Source organism: Aulonocara stuartgranti (assembly GCF_965226115.1).
Source record: "Aulonocara stuartgranti genome assembly, chromosome: 3".
Taxonomy (NCBI): domain Eukaryota; kingdom Metazoa; phylum Chordata; class Actinopteri; order Cichliformes; family Cichlidae; genus Aulonocara; species Aulonocara stuartgranti.
In genome coordinates, this window is record NC_138941.1 from 14,925,981 (window position 1) to 14,951,522 (window position 25,542).

At 41.9% G+C, this 25,542-nt stretch overlaps 2 protein-coding genes across 6 annotated transcripts in view; both read left to right on the forward strand.

The window, feature by feature from the left end:
* LOC309702569 (uncharacterized protein) overlaps nt 1-25,542 on the forward strand; it is a 1,256,944-nt gene that overhangs the window by 628,221 nt on the left and 603,181 nt on the right.
* On the forward strand, nt 14,685-24,310 carry LOC309702581 (uncharacterized protein). Of its 5 annotated transcripts, none has more exons than XM_082527193.1 (5): nt 14,685-14,872; nt 17,604-17,643; nt 17,945-18,050; nt 21,079-22,851; nt 23,177-24,310. In XM_082527193.1, the coding sequence occupies exons 3-5, from the start codon at nt 18,033-18,035 to the stop codon at nt 23,867-23,869; spliced, it is 2,484 nt and encodes an 827-aa protein (XP_082383319.1). In that variant the 5' UTR covers nt 14,685-14,872; nt 17,604-17,643; nt 17,945-18,032; the 3' UTR covers nt 23,870-24,310. The 5 variants fall into 5 exon arrangements, with proteins under 5 accessions (XP_082383319.1, XP_082383317.1, XP_082383321.1 ...); XM_082527192.1 differs by lacking the exon at nt 14,685-14,872 and adding an exon at nt 16,257-16,702 and having other exon boundaries at nt 17,604-17,669; XM_082527191.1 differs by lacking the exon at nt 17,604-17,643.

The window sequence follows — 25,542 nt, forward strand, 5'->3', positions numbered from 1 at the left end:
AGCGGAAATATTAACAAAATATATATTATTAAAAAATTCAAAGCTGCACATACAGCAACAAACACCGTTAGTAAATGTGTCCTGGAGTTTATGCAGGTGCAGAAAGTGCTGCTGCTGTAAGTCAGCCTAACAGCTTCCAGATCAATTATTTTTCTGGAAAGATGGTAGGAAGGGCATCACTGCTCATTTCTACAGTCTCCCAGATCTTGGAATACAATCCCTTTGTACCATGAAACCACTTCGCAGTACTAGGATTCCACTAAAACCTATAAAGAGAGTGATCCTGGAAGAAATGGGGCACACACTAGTGACCTCAACAATTGCAAGACAGCCTTTTCCCCGATGCTCAGATGGGGAAAAAAAGGAAGTTTCATGAAAACATTAGGACTTTATCACCGTTTTATCTGAAAAGTTAATGGTAATATATAACCTAACTGGCTATAAAGAGTAAAAAATTTAGATACACTTTTGATTTTGATGAAAAGAACTGGTGCTATTTTAAAGAGTCACGTCGGTAAAAGTAGAAAAATTTTTAAGAAATATACATTTTATAGCATTTTGTGAACATACACAAAAAGTGGCCATTTTTGGCAACAAACAAGCTGAGAGAGAGTTTTATATTTTTGGCTCTCCTTGAACAAAAATAATAGTGCATAATAATCAATGTTGATGTTAATCAATTAGATGTCCCAGACACTACTATTAATAATACAGCAGCCCCTCGTTTATCGCTGGTGTTACGTTCTAAAAATAACCCGCGGTAGGTGAAATCCATGAAGTAGCCAACTTTATTTTTTACAATTATTATAGATGTTAAGACTGTGAAACCCCTCACTACATGCTTTATACACTTTTCTCAGACAGGCATGAACATTTTCACACTTTTCTCTTTTGTTTAAACACTCTTAGAGTTCAAACCTTCGTAGAAACATGAGTCCAGTATTATGGAATGAAACCTAAAGGTGCATTTGAGGGTGCAAAACGTTTCGTCGGCATTGTTGTGTTTGTTTGGGAGAAAACTTACAAACATACAGTACAGCACTTCAGAGTTACACTGCTAGCGATCGAAGATTTATGTAAATTCGACAAGCTAAACGCATTCTGTACTGTACAGCAGGAGTCCCCAAGCTTTTTGCACCACAGACCACTTTAATGTCAGACAATATTTTCAGGGAACGACCTTTAAGGTGTCGCAGATAAATACAACAAATGAATAAAAAAAAGAAACTGTGGTATTTTGTAAATATAATAATAAACGTGACTTGAGCTGTGCGCCAACAACAATGACAGTGACATCCTCCTCTCTGCTTTTTAACGCTCTCTGGTCGCTATGGTAACGCGTAAATAGTTCTTTCAAAATAAGACACAGAAACTACAACCATACATTTCACACCGGAGGATCAACTCTCCTGGAACGGTACCAAAGGACTCACGGACCGGGACCGGTCCGTGGGCCTATTAGGGACCGCTCCTGTACAGGAGACACTGGATTAGATTGATTGACAATGGTCTACAGCAATCAGAACGCACAACGCGATGTACTGTAAAAATAATAATAAATCAGCAAAACAGCAAGTGTCACTTTTGGCCACGAACAAGTTAGGGGATGGTGAATTTTTTTTGAACAAACCCAGAGTGTTAAAAAAACACCCCACTTAAAACCATTTTATAGTAACAAAAACGCAATTTAGTTGTCGCTGTCAAAGTCGATTTAACCGAAGTTACGTGTTTACGGCGAGTGTGGAGGTCACGTGTTTCCGGTTACTGTGGAGGTCACGTGTTTCCGGTTACTGTGGAGGTCACGTGTTTCCGGTTACTGTGGAGCTCCACAGTGGCTGCAGCCAGGTCCTCTTGGCACTAGTGGCCTCTATAATATATGCAAATACATGCGGGCCGGAAACCCCCCCCCAGCGCGCCCCCGAACGCCAAAACAGTGCCAGCAGATTGAAACTGAAAAATGGTTTGATACCGAAAAAAAATGGATTGAAACCGAAAAAAAAAATTGTAAGCGAAAACAAAAAAATTACAGTTTCAATTAATTGTTTTTCACTATCAATTTTTTTTTCGGTTTCAATACAAGATTTTTCAGTACATTTATTTCAGTTACAATATTTTTTTCGGTTTCAATCCATTTTTCGGTTTCGTTTCAAGGTGGCATCGTTCTGATTCCATAGACTTCTGCTCCTGAACCTGTGCGCACAGCGTCTGCAGGTAATGTAACTTTATTTAGGTAACTTTATTTATACCCAAAGGCAAGGTAAATTTGCTTTACAGAAAAATGACAGCATTTGACATCCCTTTAAAAACACACATACCTAGTAAATATATAAAACTCACTGTGACACATGCTTTAATATTTTGAATCAAAAACAGTTCTTATTTAATTCAGTGACAGCAACGGGGACAAAGCTATTTTTATAACGCTTTGTCCTGCATCTCGGAAATAGAAACCTCCGTCCTGAGGGAAGAAGCTGAAATTCACCCCTTAGAGGATGGGAACCATTTTTAAGGATTGATAAAGCCATCCTCTGTACCTGCTCAGAGTACAGGGAGGCTAAACAAGACTGTGGCTCACCTATCAGACGACTGGACCATCTCACTATCTGATTCAGAGAGTTTTTCTCTGTGACAGAGGTCTGACCGAACCATGCCACCAAACAAAAGGATAAAACAGACTCAATAAAAGAACGAGAAAACAAAGATAAAATTTTTTGGTCAATGTGGAAATGAACAAGTTTCCTAAGGCAATAAAGGTGCTGGTGACTGTTGTATGCTCACCTTATTACTAAATTAGGCAGAGCACTCTGAATTGAATCAGGACATAAAGCACGGTCTTTATGTTGCTTTATTGAACACTGTCCATCTTACAACTAGCCACTTAACGGGGCTTCCTTCCGACAACATCCGGTTCAAAGGTCATCACCTTAAGACATAGCCATATCAATACATGACATCCCCCTTTTCCTTAGACTCAAACTTTAGTTGTAATAACTTTGATGTCTTTTTTTTTTTTTCAACACTGAACATTCTTCTTGTCTTACTTTCTAACAAGTATATAATCTAACTGTCTCACCACACATGTACCTTTCTTTTTTCAATATATACATGTTAAAATACACATATGAACTTGAAACTTGCCAACTTTAAGTTACCTCTTCACCTTAACATATTATAGTTCATTTCACCACAAAATCACGAAACCTCTCGGGTATCTTTTTAGCCCTCTGTGATCTACTTGGTCTCTCTGGCCCCTGGGAGCCCTCTTGTGGTGTTGGAGTGAAGGTGTCAGTCTTTGTGGGTGTTTCACCTTCCTCCCTTTCAGGTATTGTGTCATAGTGTCCTTCTCTGGTCTCATTCGTCTCGTATTTCTTCACATGTGTGGTATTCCGGTGATAGCGAGCTCCTGTTGGTGATTCAATAATGACTTGGTTTCCAGTTCTGCTTACAACTTTGTGTGGTGTTGCGTTGAATGGTGTTGTAAACTTGTCCACTTTGTCTTGTTGAACCAGCACTGTGTCTCCCGAGTCAACTTTTGAATACTCAGCTCCCCTTCGTTCATCAGCATAAGTCTTTGATTTTCCCTTCTGTTCAGCGTCTCTGTCACGCACGTCCAACTCCGTTGTTTTTGCCTCACTGATGTTCGGTAACTTTCCTCTCATTTTGCGGTTGAACAGTAGTTCTGCCGGACTTTTACCCGTGGTTGGATGTTCAATGCTGCGATACACTGTTACATATTTTCTTAGCTCTCGCTTCCAGTCAAGTCCTTCGGCTTGTGCGATCCTGATTCTTTTCATCAATGATGCATTTTGCCGTTCCACTTCTCCATTTGCTTGAGCCCATTTTGGTGTAGTTCTTATATGTTTGATTCCATTAGTTTCACAATATTCTCTGAACAGCTCAGATTTGAACTGTGGGCCGTTATCAGATTTGATTGTAACTGGTAGCCCATGTCTGCTAAATATACAGTCAATAGAGTCGATGACTTTTTCAGCAGTTGTAGATGACATTACATCATACTCATAGTACCGACTGTAGTAATCTATCAGTACAAGTATTGAGTGGTTCGAAGGTAGTGGTCCCAGTAAGTCTACCGCCACATCTCGCCATGGTCCATCTGGTAAAAGTGTGTTTCTCAGTGGTTCAGGTGGATCTGGTCTGGCTACTATTTGACATCCGTGACAAGCTTTACAAAACTTTTCTGCAGCTTTGTCCATCCCTGGCCACCAAACTTTTGTTCTGAGATGCTGTTTGGTTCCAACAATTCCTAAATGTCCTTCATGAGCTAGTGACAGTGCTTGAGCTCTGAGGTTTTCTGGCAATACAATGCGAGTTCCCCGCAAAACTATGTAGCCAATGACACACAGTTCATTTGCAATGGGTGCATATGTTTTGCATTTTTCAAAGTGTCCGTTTTCAATAGCTCTTCGCACTTCTGTTAATTCTGAGTCTGTAGCAGAGGCTTCTTCAACCTCTCTTGACGTGAGTGCTTTTGGAGTAGCATTAACTGCAACAAATCTCACGTATTCTTCAGATTCATGCTTATGTATCTCTTTTGACGTGGTGTCAGCCAGCAGTCTTGACAGTGAATCCGCAATGTTTTGCTTTCCCGCAATGTGCACTACTTTAAAGTCATATGGTTGCAGTCTGAGAACCCATCTTTCTATGCGTGCACAAGGTTTAGATTTCTGGCTGTATATGACCTCTAATGGCTTGTGGTCTGTGATGAGGTCAAACTTCCTGCCATACACATATGGATGTAGTCTCTCACATGCCCATACCAGTGCTAGGGCTTCTCTTTCTGTTTGAGAATATCTTCGCTCACAGTCTGTTAAACTCCGACTTACGTAGCACACTGGTACCTCTTCTCCGTTCTGTATTTGTATTAGCACTGCGCCCAAGCCTACAGGGCTTGCATCTGCTATGACTCTGGTTGGGGCTTCTTTGTCAAAATAGGCTAGGGTACCTGCTCTGGCTAACTCAGTCTTTAGTCTTTCAAATGCTTGCTTTTGTTCTGGCCCGAATGTAAACATAGTTTCTTTTCGAGTTAAACGTCTTAGTGGTTCAGAGAGTGTAGCAAACTGTGGTATGAACCTGCTACTGAAGCCTACCAGTCCAAGAAAGCTTCTCACCTCAGTAGCATTCTTCGGTTCTCGGGCTTCCACCACAGCTCTCACTCTTTCTTCAGTCGGGCCGATGCCTTTCTGTGTCAGCAGTATTCCCATGAACACGAGTCTGTCCATGGTGAACTGACACTTCTCTGAGTTTAGTGTCAGGCCACAGTCAGAGAGTCTCTTCATCACAGCATGCAGGCGCTTATCATGTGTTTCTTGGTCTGGCGCGTGTATGATTACGTCATCTGAAATGTTCTCAACTCCTTCAATGCCAGCTAGTGCATTGGCAATCTCATGCTGATATTGTTCACTAGCTGATGAGACTCCAAATATTAGCCTTTTGTACCGGTATACTCCGTTGTGCACTGCAAATGTAGTTATCTCTCTTGACTCCGGGGTAAGCTCTAGTTGATGGTATCCCCACTTGAGATCGAGTTTGGTGAAGATTGCAGAGCCGTTTAGTCCTTGCAAGATTTCATCCACAGTGGGTATGGGGTATCTTTCCCTGATTATTGCCTCATTTGCTTTTCTCATGTCTAAGCACATTCTGATATCTTTGTCACATTTCTTTGGGAGTACCACTACAGGATTTACCCAAGGTGTAGGTCCTTCTACATGTTCTATAATGTCCATGTCAATTAGTTCATTGATCTTTTTCTCCACTGCATCCCTCAAATGATAAGGTATGCGCCTCAGTGGCTGTGCTACTGGTTTCACATTTGGATCAATGTACAGGCTGATCTGTTTGGTGTTTAGTTTTCCTACTCCTTTGAACACTTTTGGATACTTTTCTTTAAGAGTGTGCTTTAAATCTGTGACAGCCGCCACATTTTCACCTATTTTCAACACTCCTAACTTTATGGCAGTCTTTTTCCCCAGGAGTGGTTCACCATTACTTCTAATCACAATAAATTCAGCCTCTTCAGTCCTGTCACCAATCTTGATTTCACATCTGAATGCGCCTTTAACCGTGAGTGCCTGTGCTGAGGAATATGCATATAAATTCCTCTGCTCTTTGGGTACATATGAGTGACATTTTATCTTTTCAGCTTTTAGCTTTTCCCATATGTTTTCTCCCATCACATTACTTGTAGCTCCAGAGTCAACTAACATTTTCAACTCTATTCCCCCAACAGAAAAGGTAAGTTTCTCAGGTATATTATCATCATTTACAGTAAATGCATAATCATCTTGTTCAACAGCATTCACATTTTGTTTCTTTTGTCTTTTTGTACGACACATTTTTGAAAAGTGGTCCTTACCATTACACTTGTGACATGTTTGTCCTCGTGCTGGGCATTTGGGATCTTTGCCCATGTGGTCAGTATAACCACACCTGTAACACTGTCTTTCTGTTTTATTATCATCTTTCATTTTTCCTTTTGGTCTGTTGTTCTTCTCTTTCTTTGCTGCAAAAATCCGGCTGACCGTGTCCTCTCCTTTCTTTTCCCCGGTGACGCTCATCGCCGCCATCTGCTCCTCCACACGTTCACAGTGTGAAGCCACCTCTAACGTGCGATTTAGAGTTAAGCCTGGACCATCCTCAAGCAGCTTTCTCCGTACATATTCAGAAGTGCATTTACTCAGGATAGCGTCCCGTATCTGGTTATCATTGTCAGCTTGAAAGTCACAGTCTTTTGCAGCTCGCCTCAAACGTGTACAAAATTGTTGCACAGTCTCACCTGGTGTTTGGGACAATTTGTGGAAAGTTTGGCGTGCGTATGCTGCATTCACTTGAGGAACAAAGTAAGTGTTGAGCGCAGTCACCGCAGCGCTGTAATCCTTTGCCTCTCCCGTCTGTGGTAGAGTGGAGAAGACGTCCTGCACGTCCTGTCCGGCCATGTGCAGTAGAAGAGCGCGTCTCCGCTGTCTGATCGCGTCTGTAGCATCATCCGTCAAAATAAGACCTTTCCCATCAGCAAACAACTCGAAGGATGTTAACCAGTGCGTCCATCTCGGTCCGAGCGTAGCTGGATCCGTGTAGCAGGCGAACGGTTGAATACCCGACTTTTCCATGTTAGCCCACAAGTTTTTTTTTTCGCTAACACCGTGCCGCCGCTGGGTCTACTTCTCACAAAAACAAATCCAGGTCCGTGTCGTCCTCGTCGCCATTGTTGTATGCTCACCTTATTACTAAATTAGGCAGAGCACTCTGAATTGAATCAGGACATAAAGCACGGTCTTTATGTTGCTTTATTGAACACTGTCCATCTTACAACTAGCCACTTAACGGGGCTTCCTTCCGACAACAACATCCGGTTCAAAGGTCATCACCTTAAGACATAGCCATATCAATACATGACAGTGACCCTTTTTACAAACTGATTTGCAATTTTGATCAAAGTTCAGTTTTTCATTGATTATGGTCCCAAGATATTTATATGATTGTACTTGCTCTATTTTCTGACCTTTAATTAAAGTGACTCCGTGCCCATTTTGTTGTTTCCTAAAATCAACAACCATGTCTTTTGTTTTAGATATGTTCAGCTGGAGATAAGACTCCTCCCACCACTGAACAAAGTCATCAATGACTGGGCCGTGGTTAGTTTCACCCTCTTTCAGTAAGCTGACAATAACAGAGTCATCTGCATATTTAATAACGACCCTGTTTTCATGTCTGCCCTGACACATGTTTGTATAGAGAGTGAATAATAAGGGCGATAGGACGCAGCCTTGAGGAGAACCTGTGGAGGAGAACACTGGGTCAGACAGAACCCCATTTATTCTCACTCTTTGTGACCTGTCAGTTAGAAAATCTAAAATCCAGCCCACCAGGTTTTTCCTGATTTCAATTTGTTCTAAAAGTCTTTTAATTAAAATATGGGGCTGTGTTGTATTAAAAGCCGAAGAAAAATCAATGAAAAGAAGTCTTGCAAAAGTCCCTTTACTCTCTACATGTTTAAGAATCAGATTTAGTAAAGTCAAAAGTGCGTCCTCCACTCCTCTGTTGGGCCTGTATGCAAACTGCATTGGATCCAGCTGACCTTCAGTCTCTTCATAATCACATTTCTGAGGATTTTTTCAAAGACTTTCATGACAACTGAAGTGAGGCAACAGGCCTGAAGTCGTTTAGATTTAGGGACAGGAACCACGACTGCTTCTTTGCAAAGAGAGGGCACATGTTGTGTTTGCAAGGATTTGTTAAAAATAACCTGAAATATAGGCCTGAGTTCATCAGCACAAGATTTAATTAGGCGGCCACTAATATTATCAGGACCCTGGCTCTTATTCACATTGACTGTATGAAAGGCCTTTTTAACATCGCTGAGTTCAATGATAAAGTGCTGAGTATCTCTCAGTTTCTGTTTCAGTTCCCAAATATCCTCGCTGAAATCAGAAGAACTAAAACGAGCATAAAACATGTTTAAAGCATTTGAAAATCTCTGTCTGAATTAAAACATCTAAAATGACCTGACTGCTGCTCTGGGGATTTTGAAACCCTGCTATGGTTTTCATACAAGTCCAGGCAGACCCTAAAGTTTTTGCAGCAAATTTGCTTTCAAGAAGGTTTTTGTCTGTTTTGCTTTCAACATCTCGATTTTCATTTCCTTGGTAGCCGTCTGAAAATCGGTAACAGCCCCTCTTTAAAGGCCTGTCTCTTTTTCCTTAAACAGGATTTGACACTTTTAGTGACCCATGGCTTATTGTTAGCGTAAATTTTAACACGCTTACGGGGTATAATCATGTCTTTACAAAATACTGCACAGGAGCTAGTAACATCCACCAAAGCGTCGAGATCATCTCCACAAGACTGAAGACGGGGCTGTACGAAGTCACTTTATCTCTACAGGACTGTAAGCTGTCGTCTGTGAGGCGTGAGCGTGTTTGTTTGAACACAGTTCACGGTGGAGAACAGCTGCTGACATAATGTGGATCCGAAGATCCATAACTGGCCTACCTGGGGCTGAAAGTCTCCATAAATGCAGGCGTTTCGGCGGCTACACCGGCTTCCACAAGTGTGACGCTTATTTTGAGAAAATAATAGAATATACATTTATTTTTATATTTCAATATCACAATAATCTTCCAATGTAGAACTACAAGTTAAAAAAGAACTAACATAAATCAAATCCACTTCAGCTAAATACTTCTCATTTATTTCCATCTTACATGCTGTGACTGCAGCCATTCCCACATCTCTGTGAATGGGACTCATGGACATGGATCAGTGGTTGTTGATCAATGGTCCTGAGAATCTGCATAATTAAGATGAAGGAACGGAGCTCCCAGCCCATCGTTCCTGCAGCTGCTTTCAGTCTTTATGCAAATGTCCTGTTTGTAAGACTGAAACCTGCAGCTGAGACTGAAGACGTCACCTGATGATGACGACACGTTTCTCCCACAAAACGCTGCGTCCAGATGAACAGAACCAACAGACTCACTTTCCTGGATGATTGAGATGCATCAAGACTTCATTGTGTGTTACTTCTCATTCAGCACAGACACATTATTCCTGTTAGGTCATGTCAGCTGTCACTCAGTACAAGCACAACTGTGAACAACACAAACTTCTCTTCAATGTGTCACAGAAACACTAAGTGTGAGAGCCTGTATGACACACAGGACAGACTGTAAGCTCTGCTGGCTGCACAGCACTTTGTAGCAGTTTTCCAACATGTCCTCCACCCGTGATGTCAGTGGTGGGACCCCAGTCACAGCACTCAGCACCACCTCCTTTAAATGTATTTTATAGCAGTTCCTCCCGTTACTCGGTGCAACGCTTCTTAAATGTGTTTTTGCAGGATAAAACACAGCAGGTGGTGTAGAGAGGACGTCAGCTGACGGAGCAGAGGGAGGCAGACTGTGGATAAATGACAGAGTGAGAGGAGAGCAACCATGACAGAAGCACAGGTGTGGCAGATAGAAGTGGCTTTATAGACACTTATTGTCAGTCCTCGTGCATGCTGTGGAAATAAGTGTCTGTGTCATGAGGTGACATGTGAGCTTATCTTTGGTCAATAAAGCTGAACGACCAGTTTTCACTTTGCTTGTTACGCTTGTTTAGTGACGTCTGGGTTTCTGTGGAGCCCGAATTTTGATGAGTTCTGGTGAAATCATCTGAGATCATCTGAGCATCGGTGAAGAGTCAGCAGAGAAAGTGTGGGACAGAAGTTTGCTTTGGACACATGGACTGAAATCAAAAAGTAACAAACAGGATTTCCAATGGACAGTATGGAGAAGTGAAAGTACACAAAGGCTGTGCTGGAACACGTGTGTTACACTTTTTGACAGCTGAGAACAAAACACAATATTTTGCATCATCTCTGCAGTGTCTCTTCTTTCCTCTGCTGTTGTGCTTTTAGCTCCAAACTGTTTCAAATGGTTTGTCAGCAAGCTGACCTCTGACCTCTGCAGTACTAACTCCTGACCCGTACAAAGAGCGGGCGTTTCTGACCTTTGACCTGCAGCTGTATGTCTCTCAGTCTCAGTTCTTCTCTCCGTCACTGATGGAGCAGGTGTAGTTGCTGCTGACAGTCAGTCGTTTGTTTTCTCAGAGTGAGGCTGAAGTCTGAACTGTTCAGAGCATCAGGTCTCATCAACGTGCGCTGCTGTAACGCCGCTTTGTCCTCTGAGATCACCAGGTATGAAACCTGAGTGCTGACAGAGCAGCATGTTCCCCCTCATTCACCTCCACCACCACAGCCAAGGCATGCTGGGAAACTGAGGACACACAGACGGAGAACTGAAGTGTCTGCTGTGTGTTCATCTCAGAGTCCTCACAGGTGACACATTAGCTCCAGAACACCAAGCCAGGTGTTTGAAGCCTGACAGGGATTCTTCCCATCCAGAGGGAGGATTTAGCTGCACAACAATGAACATTAGTGTGTAGTTTAGAAACACAGACTGTGCCTGCACTGCATCTAGTGAAGAAAACTGTTACTGCGAGAGAACGAGGCTCCTTTAAAGCAGCTGATATTAAGGTTGAAAAATCAACAATAAGCTGATGTAATCAACGTTTCACAAAATGGTCAGCAGCTAAAATCTGGAGCCGTTCTTTGGTGGTAATTAACAGTTTGTTCTTGTTAGCTAATTATGTCATTAAAGGTAGCAGCAGAAGCCTTGTGTTGAAAGCCCATTCACTCACACATTCACACAGTATGTGTGTGTCTGTGTTACACTGTGGACATCCCTTCTGTTGGAGCGCCATCTTGTGGCAGGTTTAAGAAATGTTCTTCTTGTAAATCCAAACTGATGCACCTCCATAGCAGACTGTGGAGGCTTTCAGTGACATGAAGACTTGATTTATACTGTCATATTCTCCTGTTACACAAAGCACAGCACGCTGAACATGGATGAACTGAAACTCCCAGCATCTGACTGAGGAAAAGCACAAATCATTCTCACACTGACTCCTGCTTGATTTTAGATTTGCTTTCAAATCCTCACACTTTCATATGAAGCACTAAATGGGCTCCAGACTGTTTATCTCAGCTTCCTGTCAAACACACTGCTGCTCACACCGAGGCTCAGTTTACTCCTCCAGCCTGGCTTAACCTGCTGTCTGTTAAAAACAGTCCCACACTCCTCTGTTTAATCCTTCTGATCAGACTCTTTGATTTTGTATTGTTTTTACCTGAAGTTGTGTTTTTGACATGGTTCTGTCTGTGAAACAAACCTCACACACACACTGCTACAGTCCTTCATACACTTAGAAACGAAGCTGCTCCTTTCCTCAGTGCTGACACATAAAGAAGAGTTGGTTTTATATCCAACACGTCTCTGTTCCAGAAAACAGCTTCAGCAGCCTCTGAGTCTGAACTTGGAGTTGGTTATAAGCCACAGGCCTGTGTGCACAGCAATGAGGAAATATAATGCAGTAAGTGAAACATGGATGTGTGGAACAGATTATCCCAAAGGTTGATTCTGTTCATCTGGACGTTCTCAGTGAAACATTTCGTCTCTCGGTCAGGTGACTCCTTTAGTCTCAGCTGACTGCAGCTTTCCAAACCTTTGTCACTGGATCACTCACTTCATCTCCAATGTGTCCCTGACACAGACAGCTGGAGCCGTTACAGCAAAATCATTGATCATCGTTTTTAGAACATTAGCTGGTGTTGGTGGGCAGGCTAGCAGTGCTAATTGTTAGCACTAGTTCTGCTGCTCTCCCTTTGTCTCTGTTATTGTTGGTCTTTAGTGAACAATATAAAGTGTCTTCATGAGACTGTTGCCTAATGTTCAAATGTAGATAACACCACCTGCACCAACCTGTTACACAGCACAACCCTCTGGTGTAGCTTTGGCTGGAGCACATATTGGCAGCTCCAGTGACATCACCACTCCATGGTGACATCATCTCTACAGACTGTGGCTGTTACATATCCTCACCTGGTAATAATAAGACTGTCCTCAGCTGCACACAGCTCCAAGATGAACAAACTGAAGTAAATACAAATTAGAGTTACGATAGATTGAAATCTTGTAATCAGAGCTGATTCTTAGTGAAACTCTCACAACATCATATCATGATCCTGGGTTAGTGTCTCGGTCTCAAATCACAACATCAGCACAGGCTTGGCTTGGGTGAGGTATTGAGTGGTTCTTGTCCATGACAGCTGCAGGTACAGTGCCATCAGCCATGCTGCACCACATGTCTGCCCAGGAACATTAGTGTGGCTGAGTCTCATGTAAACATTGTGCTAAAGTGGTGGGAAAGTGGCTGCAATACTCTCAGTATGATATCCACAAACCTCTGAGTGTCACAGAGTGGGCCTGTGCTCAGCTCACTGTGCCCCATTGAATTCTACTTGCATAGTTTTACAAGTAAAATTAAATATACAAGTTGCTCAATGATAAGTTATTGTAGTAACAACTAAGTCCATGGTTATTATTTGTTAATAGTAGCTTAAAGCTTCTGCACCAATCATGGAGCACCAGGTTTAGAGCATGTGGATCTACAAAAGTAAGTCCCAGTAAGATGGGCTGAGCCTTACATACTAGAAGAAACATGTCATTCCCAGCAGATGAAGTGCCCTTTAAAGCAGGATCTCACTTTAAACCTAAAGAACTTGCTATGAGCATGCAGTGCATTCATGGTTATTATTCATACGATTGTGGGTAGCTAATAAAGTGCAACTATCACATTACATTTTATTATTAAATTGTTGTTAACAATCCCTTTACTTCTGCTTATCTAATTCATGGTTGCAGGATGGCTGACAGCTTCCATTAGGCAGGAGGTAATGTCCATTCTGGCCACAGTGCAACCCACAATGTGTAACTGACACTATTATATTGCATTATGTCACATTGTTACATCTTTTTAATAAATGATGACAGTCAGCTGAATTTGCTGCCCCCTTGGTGGAGGACATCAGGATCAGCAGCTGCTGCTCCATCACAAACACCACAGAAGAAGAACAACACTGGATCAGATTATCTGGATGTGTTTGACAGGGACAGTGTTCAAGTTCATGGACATCAGGACAAAAACAGACGATGGAAACCTGCCAGATTTGAGCTAAACTGCTCGTTTCCATGTGTAGTCCCTGGGAGGTCACATGACCAACAAAGACACACAAGCTGTGTCCCAAAACGTCGGCTGCATCCTCCAGAGGCCGCATTTGAAGGCCGATGACGTCACAGCCAGGCGACGAAGGCTGTCCTGATTCCTCGACTCCTTCAAATGCGTCCTTCATTCCCCCGAATTTGAAGGATGGGTCGAGTGTTTCCTTCGTGGCCCACCATATCCCAGAATTCATAGCGCGGCCCAGCCAAATTTCAGCTGCCAACAATGGCGGCCGCTACTAAATTTTAAAATTTAACGAGGGAGTACTACTTACTTACAATTCCTTACACTATATAATTTTCCCGTCAGTGTTGGGGAATTCTCAATGGTGCTTGGTGCCATACCCTCAGGGACTTTAATGTTATATAAAAACACTGACAGCTCAATATCTGCCTCAGTCACTCTCCCTGATCCAGCTGAGTCAGCAGTGGGAAAAATCTGCTTTTCACAGGAACTTGGTAACAGCAATAAGAGAATACGTAGTTTATTCCAAGAAGATATCATGTCTCTCCCATATATAGAATATCTTACTGGAACCGACATGTTCCAGATATCACCTGGAAGACAGTCTGGATGATCCCATAAATATCTAATTGTGAACAAGGTGAAGGAAATCTCATATCATCAGATCATCCAGAAACTGTGGCACATCTCTTTTGGTTCCTCTACACAGAGATTCTGGAAGAATTTAGCAGTTTTGTTATTGTCTATAGTTTAAGGGAGTTTTCTTTACGATGGGAAAATGTTTTATTCTTTTTCTTTAAGTTCCCCAGGAAGAATGATAAATGTTTTTTTATAAAAAAAATTGTTAATACTTTTAGCTATTTTATATCCATGAATGTAAGTTTATTAATAAAACACCATATTTCTGCCTTTTTATAAGGATATGAATTGTACATACAATCAATTTCAGACTCAACCAACAAAAAGCCTCTCAGAACAATATTTATATGTTGATTTTTTTCGCCTACTCATATCATCATTTTTTACTCCTGGTTCTGTATGTTCATGTTCTGTTCTTTTGTAAACTTCATCTGTTTGTATGTTGTATACTCATTGAGTTTCAATAAAGTTCAATTTAAAAAAAGGTACGTTCTAAACGAAGCTTCAGACGTCACTGATCACGTGACTCTGGCCAAACGAATCAAGCCTCGACACGGTGCTTCTGAAGCAGCGCGTTGATCTTTCTGGCACACGCACCGGAGCGTCAGCTTCAAGCGGACCATCACTACCTCTCACATCTAAAGGTGTCAAGGTAACTTTGAACTGAGTTCAGTCAATCTGGAGTTTTTCCAAGTTTTCTGTTGCTCTCTGTGAGAGAAGAGCGTTAAAGGCGGGGCTCTCCAGAGTCCAGCAAAACAGGAAACCACAGCTGGGTGTGTGTAAGTGTGCAAACCAATAGAATGCGTCGTGGTGGGGGGGGCATCACGGGCAAGAAAAAAATAAAATAATCGGTCGTACCCACGCTTCCCCGACGTCATGCCAGTGCATATTGGGAAATTCGTAGGCACCGATCGGTTTTCTATCAGCCATTTGCTGGGAGTAAGGGCGCCCTCCGTTTGCGAGGTGCGCCTGCTGCTGGCGGCACAGGGAGGAGGAGAGGGCGGGGCGGCGGGGAGTCTCTGGCTGGCTGGAGCGGCATCTAATAACCAACTCGCAAAACAAAATAAAAACAACAAACAAACATTATGATACAGACTTATAATCTGCACCGATGTTTTTTCTAAATTCTATAAAGTGAGCGCGAGAGCCCTCGGTGCGCCTGCGCGCTGCTGAAGTCAAAGTAAACTTTATTGTCATCTCCGCTACAGACAGTCCAGCATATAGAGAGACGAGACGACGAGGCTGCAGTTACAGCGGTGCAAGTAAACAAACAATAAATATAAGAAGAGTAAGAAAATAAATCTACACTTTAGGACTCGGGGTAAAGGATCAATAACAATTTAAATTTATAATTTACAGTTTGATGATTTAAAGTCTCACACAACCCGTCAAAACGGGCGGGGCCGGCTGCTTCCAAGTAGAGCGCATTTCATTTATAATGATGTAAATCCAAGCCCATCATGGATTCACGATCTGAATCCTGGGTTGTGTGAAATCCCAGAAATCAACCTTAGACAAAGTGAATCTGTGAACTAAGGTGTAGGTCTGTTAGGTTAATTGTGCTGATCCTCGGGTTGGGGGATTTGTGTTTGTACTGGAGCGCAAAATTCAAACCAATGGACAACAAAAGTTCAAAGCCATCAGGTGCTCAGGTTAGAAAAAAGAGAAAAGATGCAGGTAAGCAGACGTGTGATTGGATAATGGCAGCTCATCCTGAACCAATCAGACTAAACTCCAAACAATACATTATGTTACAGATTTTAATATTAATTAGTCATTGTTACTTGTTGATTTGTCCTTTTCTCATTGTGTGACGAATTATGACGACTGTTTGGTAGCTGTTATTGTCTCTCTCTCTCTCTTCATGTGTGTTTCTCTGGTGAAACAATAGTTTTGTGTTAATGTTAGGGCTGCACGATTTTGCATAAAATGAGAATCACGATTTTTTGGCTTAGAATTGAGATCATGATTCTCTCATAAGAATAAATAAACATAAAAACAACAAACGTCTCACGTTTTGTTGTTGCAGCAAAATGTTGTCCTGCTTGAAATTCCGTCTCCACCGTTGCTCGACGCTGCGTGTACAGAGCAGGTAGTGCAACAATAGAAAAATAGTTGCGGGACGGCACTGTGTAGCGTTTGTCTAGGGTGTTGATCGTTTTCCTAAATCCCTCGTTTTGCACAGTGTTGATGGAGCCATATCTTTGGTCAGGTGATAAGTGATAGCCTCCGTAATGTCTTTGTGCCTGCGGGAGTTCGACGGGTATAGGGAAGCGCTGTATAAGGTTCCCGTTATTGATGTTTGGGTGGTTGACCGGGACGGATTTTCTCCTGTCACTTTCTCGTCATCCCTGACGTGCTCTCCGTTGTTGTTTCCCTGCTAATTTTAGCATCACACAGCACAGCTTCTGTATCACGTGGTATAAGGCTCCGCCCTTGTCATTTGTTGAGCAGGAAGAGTGAGCGCTTGTTTTTATGCAGGGTACGTCCCGGATCAAAATGTGAAGTTTTACAAATCACCACTCCTGTTATTCATGATGATTTCAATAACATCACATAATAACATGTAACATCCTGTAAGCACAGTCTGCCTGTGTCTTTTCTCTGCAAATGAACATTTTCAGCCAATATAGGTAATACATCAACATGGCTGCCGTGGCTAAGTTAGGAATATTTATAATGTCATTTCCAAAACTTGCATATGATCTGCAATTTGTAGCAGATCTACTGACTGTCACAGAGCAGCTGGAGCAGTCTCAAATGCAGGTCAGTCCACTGCTGCCACCTGTGGCCAAGTGCCATAGCTACTGCTGGATGAACTCGTGACACATCTGCACCTGTTTCTATGAACACATTGAGCAGAGTCTGAGTGGCTGCACTTACACTGGTGCATTCAAACATATTGAAAGATGCCAGCGATGTGGATTGTCAAGACTCAAACCAACCATTGAGCAAAGACAGCAGGGATCACTTGTTTCTGTTTGTTATACAGCCAGATTTACTCGTGACACACATGTGCAGCTGCTTTATCACCTATTCTGAATTTGTTTCAAGCACAATACATTTGTTACACATGTTGGGATATTGTATTTGTTTTAAATGTTATATCCCTATGTGGTATGTGACTTGTGTTGCCATGACGCCAGGTCTCTCTTGGAAATGAGATTTTTAATCTCAATGAGATTTTTTTTTTAACCTGGATAAATAAAGGACTAATTCGTAACTTTCAGTGTTTTCCGGTCTTCCAAAAGAAGAAAAAGCTTCAACTACATGACATGCAGTTGTGTATTTGTTTTCACCTTATCATACACTTGAAGTTTTACAAATCACCACTTCTTTAGTGAATATCATTTCAGTCTCAGACAATCTCGTTTCTCTTACAGAGGTTGAATGCACCTTCTGCGGATGGCGGTACCACACAGTGTGCGTGGACTTCCCCTGCACAGAAGGCAAATGCTGTGAATGCTAAATAAACAGAAACAAATGATCCCTGTTGTCTTTGCTTGATGATTGGTTTGAGTCTTGACAATCCACATTGCTGGCGTTGCATCTTTCAATGGCAGCAATGGCAGGTATCAGTGCTCAAACCTTTTGTGTTTGTTTCCAACAAGTTGCCCACCTCGGGAAACAAAAATGTGTTCTTTTACTTGTCAGATGAACATATGAGCCACTTTGACTCTTCAGTGCAGTGTGGAGCCTAACAAAGATCTGTTTTGTGTCCCAGCTGATCAGCAGGAGGAGGAGAGTCTGACGGAGCAGCAGAGGAACATTTTCAGCTACTTGGATTCAGCTCAGCCACTACAGAGGAAACAATGAGCTCAACACAGAAGGTGACAGACAGAGCAGGACCATATGACCAAAGATATTTATCACCATATACATTTGAACATTTGCCATAACGATGTAGCTGACGATAGAATTGACACCAGACAAAATACTTTACAGCTGCACAACTTTATTAAAAACCCATCAATGTATTTTCACTGAAACAAGCAGCTGTTGTTTATGTGCATTAAAGTTATATAAAAATGTAACAGTGCAAATGCAAATTCCTCACTGACAGTTTAACCAAAAGGCGTTTCCAGTGGAAACTGGCCGACACATCCTGAGCATAACCATGTATAATATCCACTAAACTTCAGAAGAGGTTATACAGTCGTGGCCAAAAGGTTTGAGAATTGCATAAATATTGGAACCTGGAGAAGTTGCTGCTTAAGTTTTTATAATAGCATTTTGCCTGCACTCCAGAATGTTATGAGGAGTGATCAGATGAACTGCATCGTCCTTCTTTGCCATGAAAACGAACTTAATCCCCAAAAAGCCTTACCACTGCATTTCATTGCTGTCATCAAAGGACCTGCTGAGACCATTTCAGTGATCGTCTTCTTAACTCAGGTGAGAATGTTGGCGAGCACGAGGCTGGAGATCATCATGGCTGTATCCCGATTCAGGTTCTGCAGCTTTAAAGTCCTCAAGGGCCGCGTACTCAAAGACCGCTAAGGCCGAAGTGCTGACTTCTGCTAAATGGGTCAAACTGGGCAGAAAGTCTACAAACACATAACATCCTTATAGAATATGATGTAACACTATAGATCAACTTAGCTCAGAATATATAAAGCATATAAACAGTTACAGCAATGTGATGCAACAAACACAGCAGCTACTGATCCAAAATACTCAAAGCTTCATAGAACTGAAACCAACATTTATTTTAGCTCCATTCTGCTGCTGATACAGACTTTAGGTTTCTGAACATTAAACTTGTTGCTGCCTTTCATAGTGTGTAACTTGAAGGCCCTGAGTAATTTCTCCCACACTGGAAACACTGGGATGATCACATTATTTGAACATTACCTAATAAGACTGATTCAGGACAGACAGTTATGTTAAACTTTCCTAGCAGTCCTTCACAAACAGGGAACAGTCTGTCTATTCTCTCCATCTGTCAGCTGCTGTTGGCTCTTCCTCCTCCTCTTCCTCACACACTGCTGAGTTTGTCCTGGTGGATCATCAGGGCTGCAAAGCCTCACAGATGATGTGCAGCAGTGGGTCCCTCAGTCTGTCCTCACTCTGGACACTTGCAGTCGTCACACATGGAAATCAAATGTGTGATAAGCTGCAGGATTCAAACACAAGTGTAACTTATAAACACATGTTCATACTTTTATTCCACAATCAGAGAGAAAGAAACAGAGAGAGTGCAGGACAGACAGACAGGTGACAGTCTCAGGTGTACACACTGCTACACAACAGCACCAGAGAAGCAGGATTTAGTGTTTGTGTTATTACGAGTGTGAACAAGAAGAGTTCCCAGATGGTGCAGTGGACACATGTGTGACTGCTGTGATTAAAGCATCTTTCTTTCAGCTTAACGAGTGAACCGTCAGCTCGTTCAAACACACGTTAAAGTCTGTTTGGCTCGACACCACCGAACAGAGGCAGCAATATAACACAGCTAACATTAACAGTGCAGTGAATCCTGCTTGTGCCGTGATGTTCAGGACTGCAAACCGAGCAGCATCACTGACTTTCAGCTTGTTGTGTTTGTGGATATATGACTGACTTTAATTATCCACAAAATCATCACATTCTCTGTGAGATGAAGGTCGACTATTGAACGGCGTATATTTTAAAGGCTTTAAAACCAAGTTAACGCTGAAAGTACAAACATCACTAATGTCACATAACTCTGCCGACAAGGCATAGCTATGGCTATGAAATGCTCTTTGTGTATCGCTTCTTCATTATGAAAGATGTCATTAATGCACTAGTAATGTCTCATCTGGAGTATTGTTCAATCATTTGGTCAGCAGCTAATAAGACAGATCTTAACAGACTTCAGTTAGTCCAGAATAAGGCGTCCAGATTAGTGTGAAGATGTTCATACTATACTAATATTGATCAAATGCATAATAACCTTTCTTGGCTTCCTGTACAGGCTAAAATATTCTATGGCTTACTTGTAGTTCTAAAGAAAGCAATTCTGTTAAACACACCACATTTATTCTGCTCAGCTGCAGTATCCAGATGAAATACATCATCATATTACACAGTTTTCAACAAGCTGCAATTTAGTAAATGCTCGAGTTAAAAGTAACGTTTTGTAAAACTGTTACATTTAGAGCAACTTTTAAGTGGAATAAGTTGCCTTAAAAAATTAGAGAATTATTCAAAACTTCAATGAACACTTAAAAGCCGATTTACAGAGCTTTTAGTTGTTGTAAATATTGTAAGACATGATTTGTTTTTGAAATTTGTGTAATGTGCCTCAATGTTATTGATATCAATATTATTGATTGCTTATATTTTAACAATTGTGAAACCTCACTGTGGATGTAAGAGTGAAATTATGTGGATATCTTGAATCCACTTTATTGTGTAATATTTTATGTGAGTATTTGACGGAAGACGAGCAACATCTGTTGTGGAAGCTAACGGGGTTCCTTTAGAATAAACAAACACAGGATTTATTATCACTGAATAATTATGTATAAATCTATACAAATTATAGAAATATGTAATAGGAAACAACAAAATGATCTAAATTATAAAATAGTGTGTGTGTGCGTGTGTGTGTGTGTGTGTGTGTGTGTGTGTGTGTGTGTGTGTGTGTGTGTGTGTGTACAATCAGGAGGGATGGGCATGATTTTAGTGTTTGAACAGTCATGAATTATCTTTAACAGCAGGTTGGATGTAATGTGTTAGAACTACCAGCAGGTGGGGATAAGAGACCTTTAAGGTGTTTGGTGCCACGCTCCACCTTCAGGTTTAAAACTAGTGTTAATGGAGTTTGAAGGTTGAGTTTGTTCCACGACTGCATTTCACTCACTGCCTCTGTTTGTATCTCTGTCACTGCAGGACCAACATGGAGCCAGAAGTCAGCGCTCTCAGGAGGCCGACAAACCTCACAGAAGAAAGGGAGAGAAAAAACACACCTGTGACGAGTGTGGGAAGGGTTTTACTGTGAGGGCTAAACTAAAACAGCATCAGGTCATCCACACTGGAGAGAGACCGTTCAGCTGTGACTTGTGTGGAAAGTCTTTTTCCTGGAAGGGTTACCTAAAAAGACACCAACTCATCCACAGTGGAGTTAAAGCGTACAGCTGTGATCAGTGTGGCAGAGCTTTTACTCAAAGTAGCAACTTACAGAAGCATCTAGTTACCCACTCTGCAATTAAGCCATACAGCTGTGATCAGTGTGCCAGAGCTTTTACTCGCATGAGCCACTTACAGAGTCATCTAGTTACCCACTCTGGAATTAAGCCATACAGCTGTGATCAGTGTGGCAGAGCTTTTACTCGCATGAGCCACTTACAGAGTCATCTAGTTACCCACTCTGGAATTAAGCCATACAGCTGTGATCAGTGTGGGAAGGGTTTTACTGTGAGGGCTAAACTAAAACGGCATCAGGTCATCCACACTGGAGAGAGACCGTTCAGCTGTGATTTGTGTGGAAAGTCTTTTTCCTTGAAGGATTCCCTAAAACAACACCAACTCATCCACAGTGGAGTTAAAGCGTACAGCTGTGATCAGTGTGGCAGAGCTTTTAGTCACAGTAGCCACTTACAGAGTCATCTAGTTACCCACTCTGGAATTAAGCCATACAGCTGTGACGAGTGTGGGAAGGGTTTTACTGTGAGGGCTAAACTAAAACAGCATCAAGTCATCCACTCTGGAGAGAGACTGTTCAGCTGTGACTTGTGTGGAAAGTCTTTTTCCTTCAAGGGTTCCCTAAAAACACACCAACTCATCCACAGTGGAGTTAAAGCGTACAGCTGTGATCAGTGTGGCAGAGCTTTTACTCAAAGTAGCAGCTTACAGAAGCATCTAGTTACCCACTCTGGAATTAAGCCATACAGCTGTGACGAGTGTGGGAAGGGTTTTACTGTGAGGGCTTCACTAAAACAGCATCAGGTCATCCACACTGGAGAGAGACCGTTCAGCTGTGACTTGTGTGGCAAGGGTTTTACTCTGAAAGCTTCACTAAAACAGCATCAGGTCATCCACACTGGAGAGAGACCGTTCAGCTGTGACTTGTGTGGGAAGGGTTTTACTCTGAAAGCTTCACTAAAACAGCATCAGGTCAGCCACACTGGAGAGAGACCGTTCAGCTGTGACTTGTGTGGAAAGTCTTTTTCCTTCAAGCCTTCCCTAAAACAACACCAACTCATCCACAGTGGAGTTAAAGCGTACAGCTGTGATCAGTGTGGCAGAGCTTTTACTCACAGTAGCAGCTTACAGAGGCATCTAGTTACCCACTCTGGAATTAAGCCATACAGCTGTGATCAGTGTGGCAGAGCTTTTACTCACAGTAACAGCTTACAGAGTCATCTAGTTACCCACTCTGGAATTAAGGCATACAGCTGTGACATCTGTGGAAAAACTTTCAGCCAGAGAGGGAGCCGAAATACACACCTACGCATTCACACCAGACATGATGTGTACTGCTGTGAACAGTGTGGCAAATACTTTACAACAGACGCACACTTACAACAACACATGTTTACCCACACTGAGGAGAGACCTTATCAATGTGACCTGTGTGAGAAGACTTTTAAATCTCCACGTTACCTGAGCCTACACCAAGAGATCCACACCAGAAAGAGACTCTACAAGTGCAGCTACTGTGAGGTATGTATTTATATTGTTATCTTGTCATTTTAGCCTGACTGTTTGGAACAACTCTGCTCATTAAACTGTGTTAGCATGTTAGCAATTCTACTGCATGGAAAAGCAGCTCTGAGTGATTGTTCAGATTTTCCTTTCAGTTATGATTTTAGTATTACTGTAGTATTATGGTGGTAGTATTGTAGTTATTGCAGCCCAGTAAACTGAGTGTGTTAACTGAAACAGTCAAATGTAGTTGGACGTCTGCAGAGATGCTCTTTATTTCAGGCGACGTTCAGGATACAAATGTTGAAGGACTGACTTACACTGTCTTTGTGTCTTTGTTTAGAAGCAGAGCGACACAGATGGATCCAGTTCTCAACCCTGTCATCACTGTGGTGGTGGGAAAGACTTTCATTGTGACCTCTGTGGAAAAACTTTCAGTTGGCAAAAGACCCTAAAAAGACATCAACGTAGACACACTGGAGACAAACGGAAATACTGCAAAGAATGTGGGAGAAGCTTCACCACACCAAGTGATTTAAAACAACATGAACTGATTCACAGTGGGGTTAAAAAGCACCTCTGTGATCAGTGTGGGTCATCCTTCACCACTGCAGGTCAGCTTAAATCACACAAACGAGTCCACACAGGAGAGAAACCACACAAGTGCAGACACTGTGAGAGAAGCTTCTCACAGTCAGGTCATCGTAACATTCATGAACGTTCACACATGGAAGGAAACTACAGCTGTGACCAGTGTGACAAGAGCTTCAGGAATCTCAGTTCATACTCTGCACACAAACGATCCCACGTTACTAATAAACTGTTTCACTGTTACCAATGTGCCCAAACATTCACCTCATTGTCTGCTCTGTGCAAACATCAGCGCGATCACTCAGGGCTGAAATCACTCCCATCACTGGATCACAGTGAATCTGAAGACACAGAAAGATCCTCTGGTTTCTGTGTCAGACTCAAAAAGCTTGAGATCAGGCTCCACAGAGTTCAGATAGAATCATTTAAACTTGTGTTGAACTGAACTGGTTGCTGGGCTGAACTTCTACATAATACAGATCTACATGGGATCTTCTTTTCTGTTTTTTACTGAGTCAGTTTTGTCCTTTTTTCTCTGTCCTGATTTTGCTCGTCTGTAAATGATTGAAACTCAGTCAAATAGTTCATTGTTCTCCAGCAAAACGTTTTGGAAACTCATGTTTAACCTTTAAAACTCTGACATGTTTTAGCACACAAGGCTTAATCGGGGAGTTCACTCATGATTGGACCATGAGAACAAAGGTTTTTAGTTCTTTCAAAGAGAGTCTTGGAGATGTTTGATGTTTCTGTTTTTCTGAAACCACCTGAAAGAAAAACTATTTTTCTTGCTTTATGTAGTGTGGAAGTTTTTAATGTTTCTTCATCTGTGATGTTCTTGAATGTGTTCACGTGAAGATGGTACAAATAAACTGTCCTTTCAGCTTTAGCTCCTAATTTATTCATTATTTATGGATGTAGCACAGCAGCCGTCTCTTGATTAACACATGGAGGGCTCGGGATCTGATGGTGTCGTCTCCCTAATTTGCCCACTCAGTAAATCTCACTCATGGCCAAGAAATTGAAATAAACCTTGTTTCCCTGCTGGATAGTGATCCACTGTAACTCTGCTCCTCCTTCCTGTTTAGGATTTCTGTGGCTGAAGTAAAATTCCCTCCATCCATCACTTATCCCAGCTAACCCAAAGTGAAATAAAGTTTTGCTCGTCTTAAAAAAGCATTACAATAATGGGCATTACCAATGCAAACTGAATGATACAGAAGATGAAAGAAGATACTTTGATCAGTTAATAAAGCTCATGATCTTGATTCATTGTGGCTGCTACACAGATACTTCTGGGTCACTTTTCTCAGTTAGGAACCTTCCTCACCAAACTGACTGTTGGACCACACCCCTGGTTTTATGAGAAATTATTTCAGCCATGATTTCTCTTCCTGTATTTCAGAGTAAAGACTGAAGTGACAAATGGAAGCATGTTTAAAAAACACAATGTGAGAGAGACGTTGAGGTCCTTAGAAGTTACCCTGGGTTTTTCTGTCACCCTGCTAGATGTTACACACCTTGTTATTGGACTGATTTCTACTGCTGGGCCCTATTTCAAGAAGCCGGTTTAGAAAACCCAGAGTGAAAAACGATACTCAGGGTTGAGTAACCCCGAACTGTCCAACTCGGAATATTCGGTTTCAGAAAGGCTGATAACAATTAGTTCAATCAACGCGGAGTTGCTTTAACCCCAAGTTAAGCGCGCGCACGAGGATACATAAAGCCCTGATTAGTGGAGTAGTGGAGCACAGATTAAGCAAGTCACCATGGAGACGGAGGGAAAGAAGGCGCGGTCAATGTATTTTACAGCGCTTGAGGCTGAAATTCTGATGGCAGCATATGCCGATAACATGCGGAATTTTGCGGAAAAAAAGTAACACAGCCACAGCTGCAAAGTAAAAATGAAATATAAAAATAGAGTCCAAACAGGTAAGGTGTAATTGTATTACGAGCCATAGTGCTTGGTCTGTTTGTCCGATGTAAATCAATTGCAGTTAGAGGCTACATTAATTTTCTTTCTGTGAGCACTTATTGCAATTATCTGAGCACATTACAAGTACATATTTGCTTAATCTGTATGCTCAAATGTACCCATTATAGCCACTAGAAAAAAAGCAG

Coding starts and splice junctions, on each gene's coding strand:
- LOC309702581 (XM_082527193.1), top strand. Junction 22,852..23,176: donor ACAAGTGCAGCTACTGTGAG/GTATGTATTTAT, acceptor GTCTTTGTTTAG/AAGCAGAGCGACACAGATGG.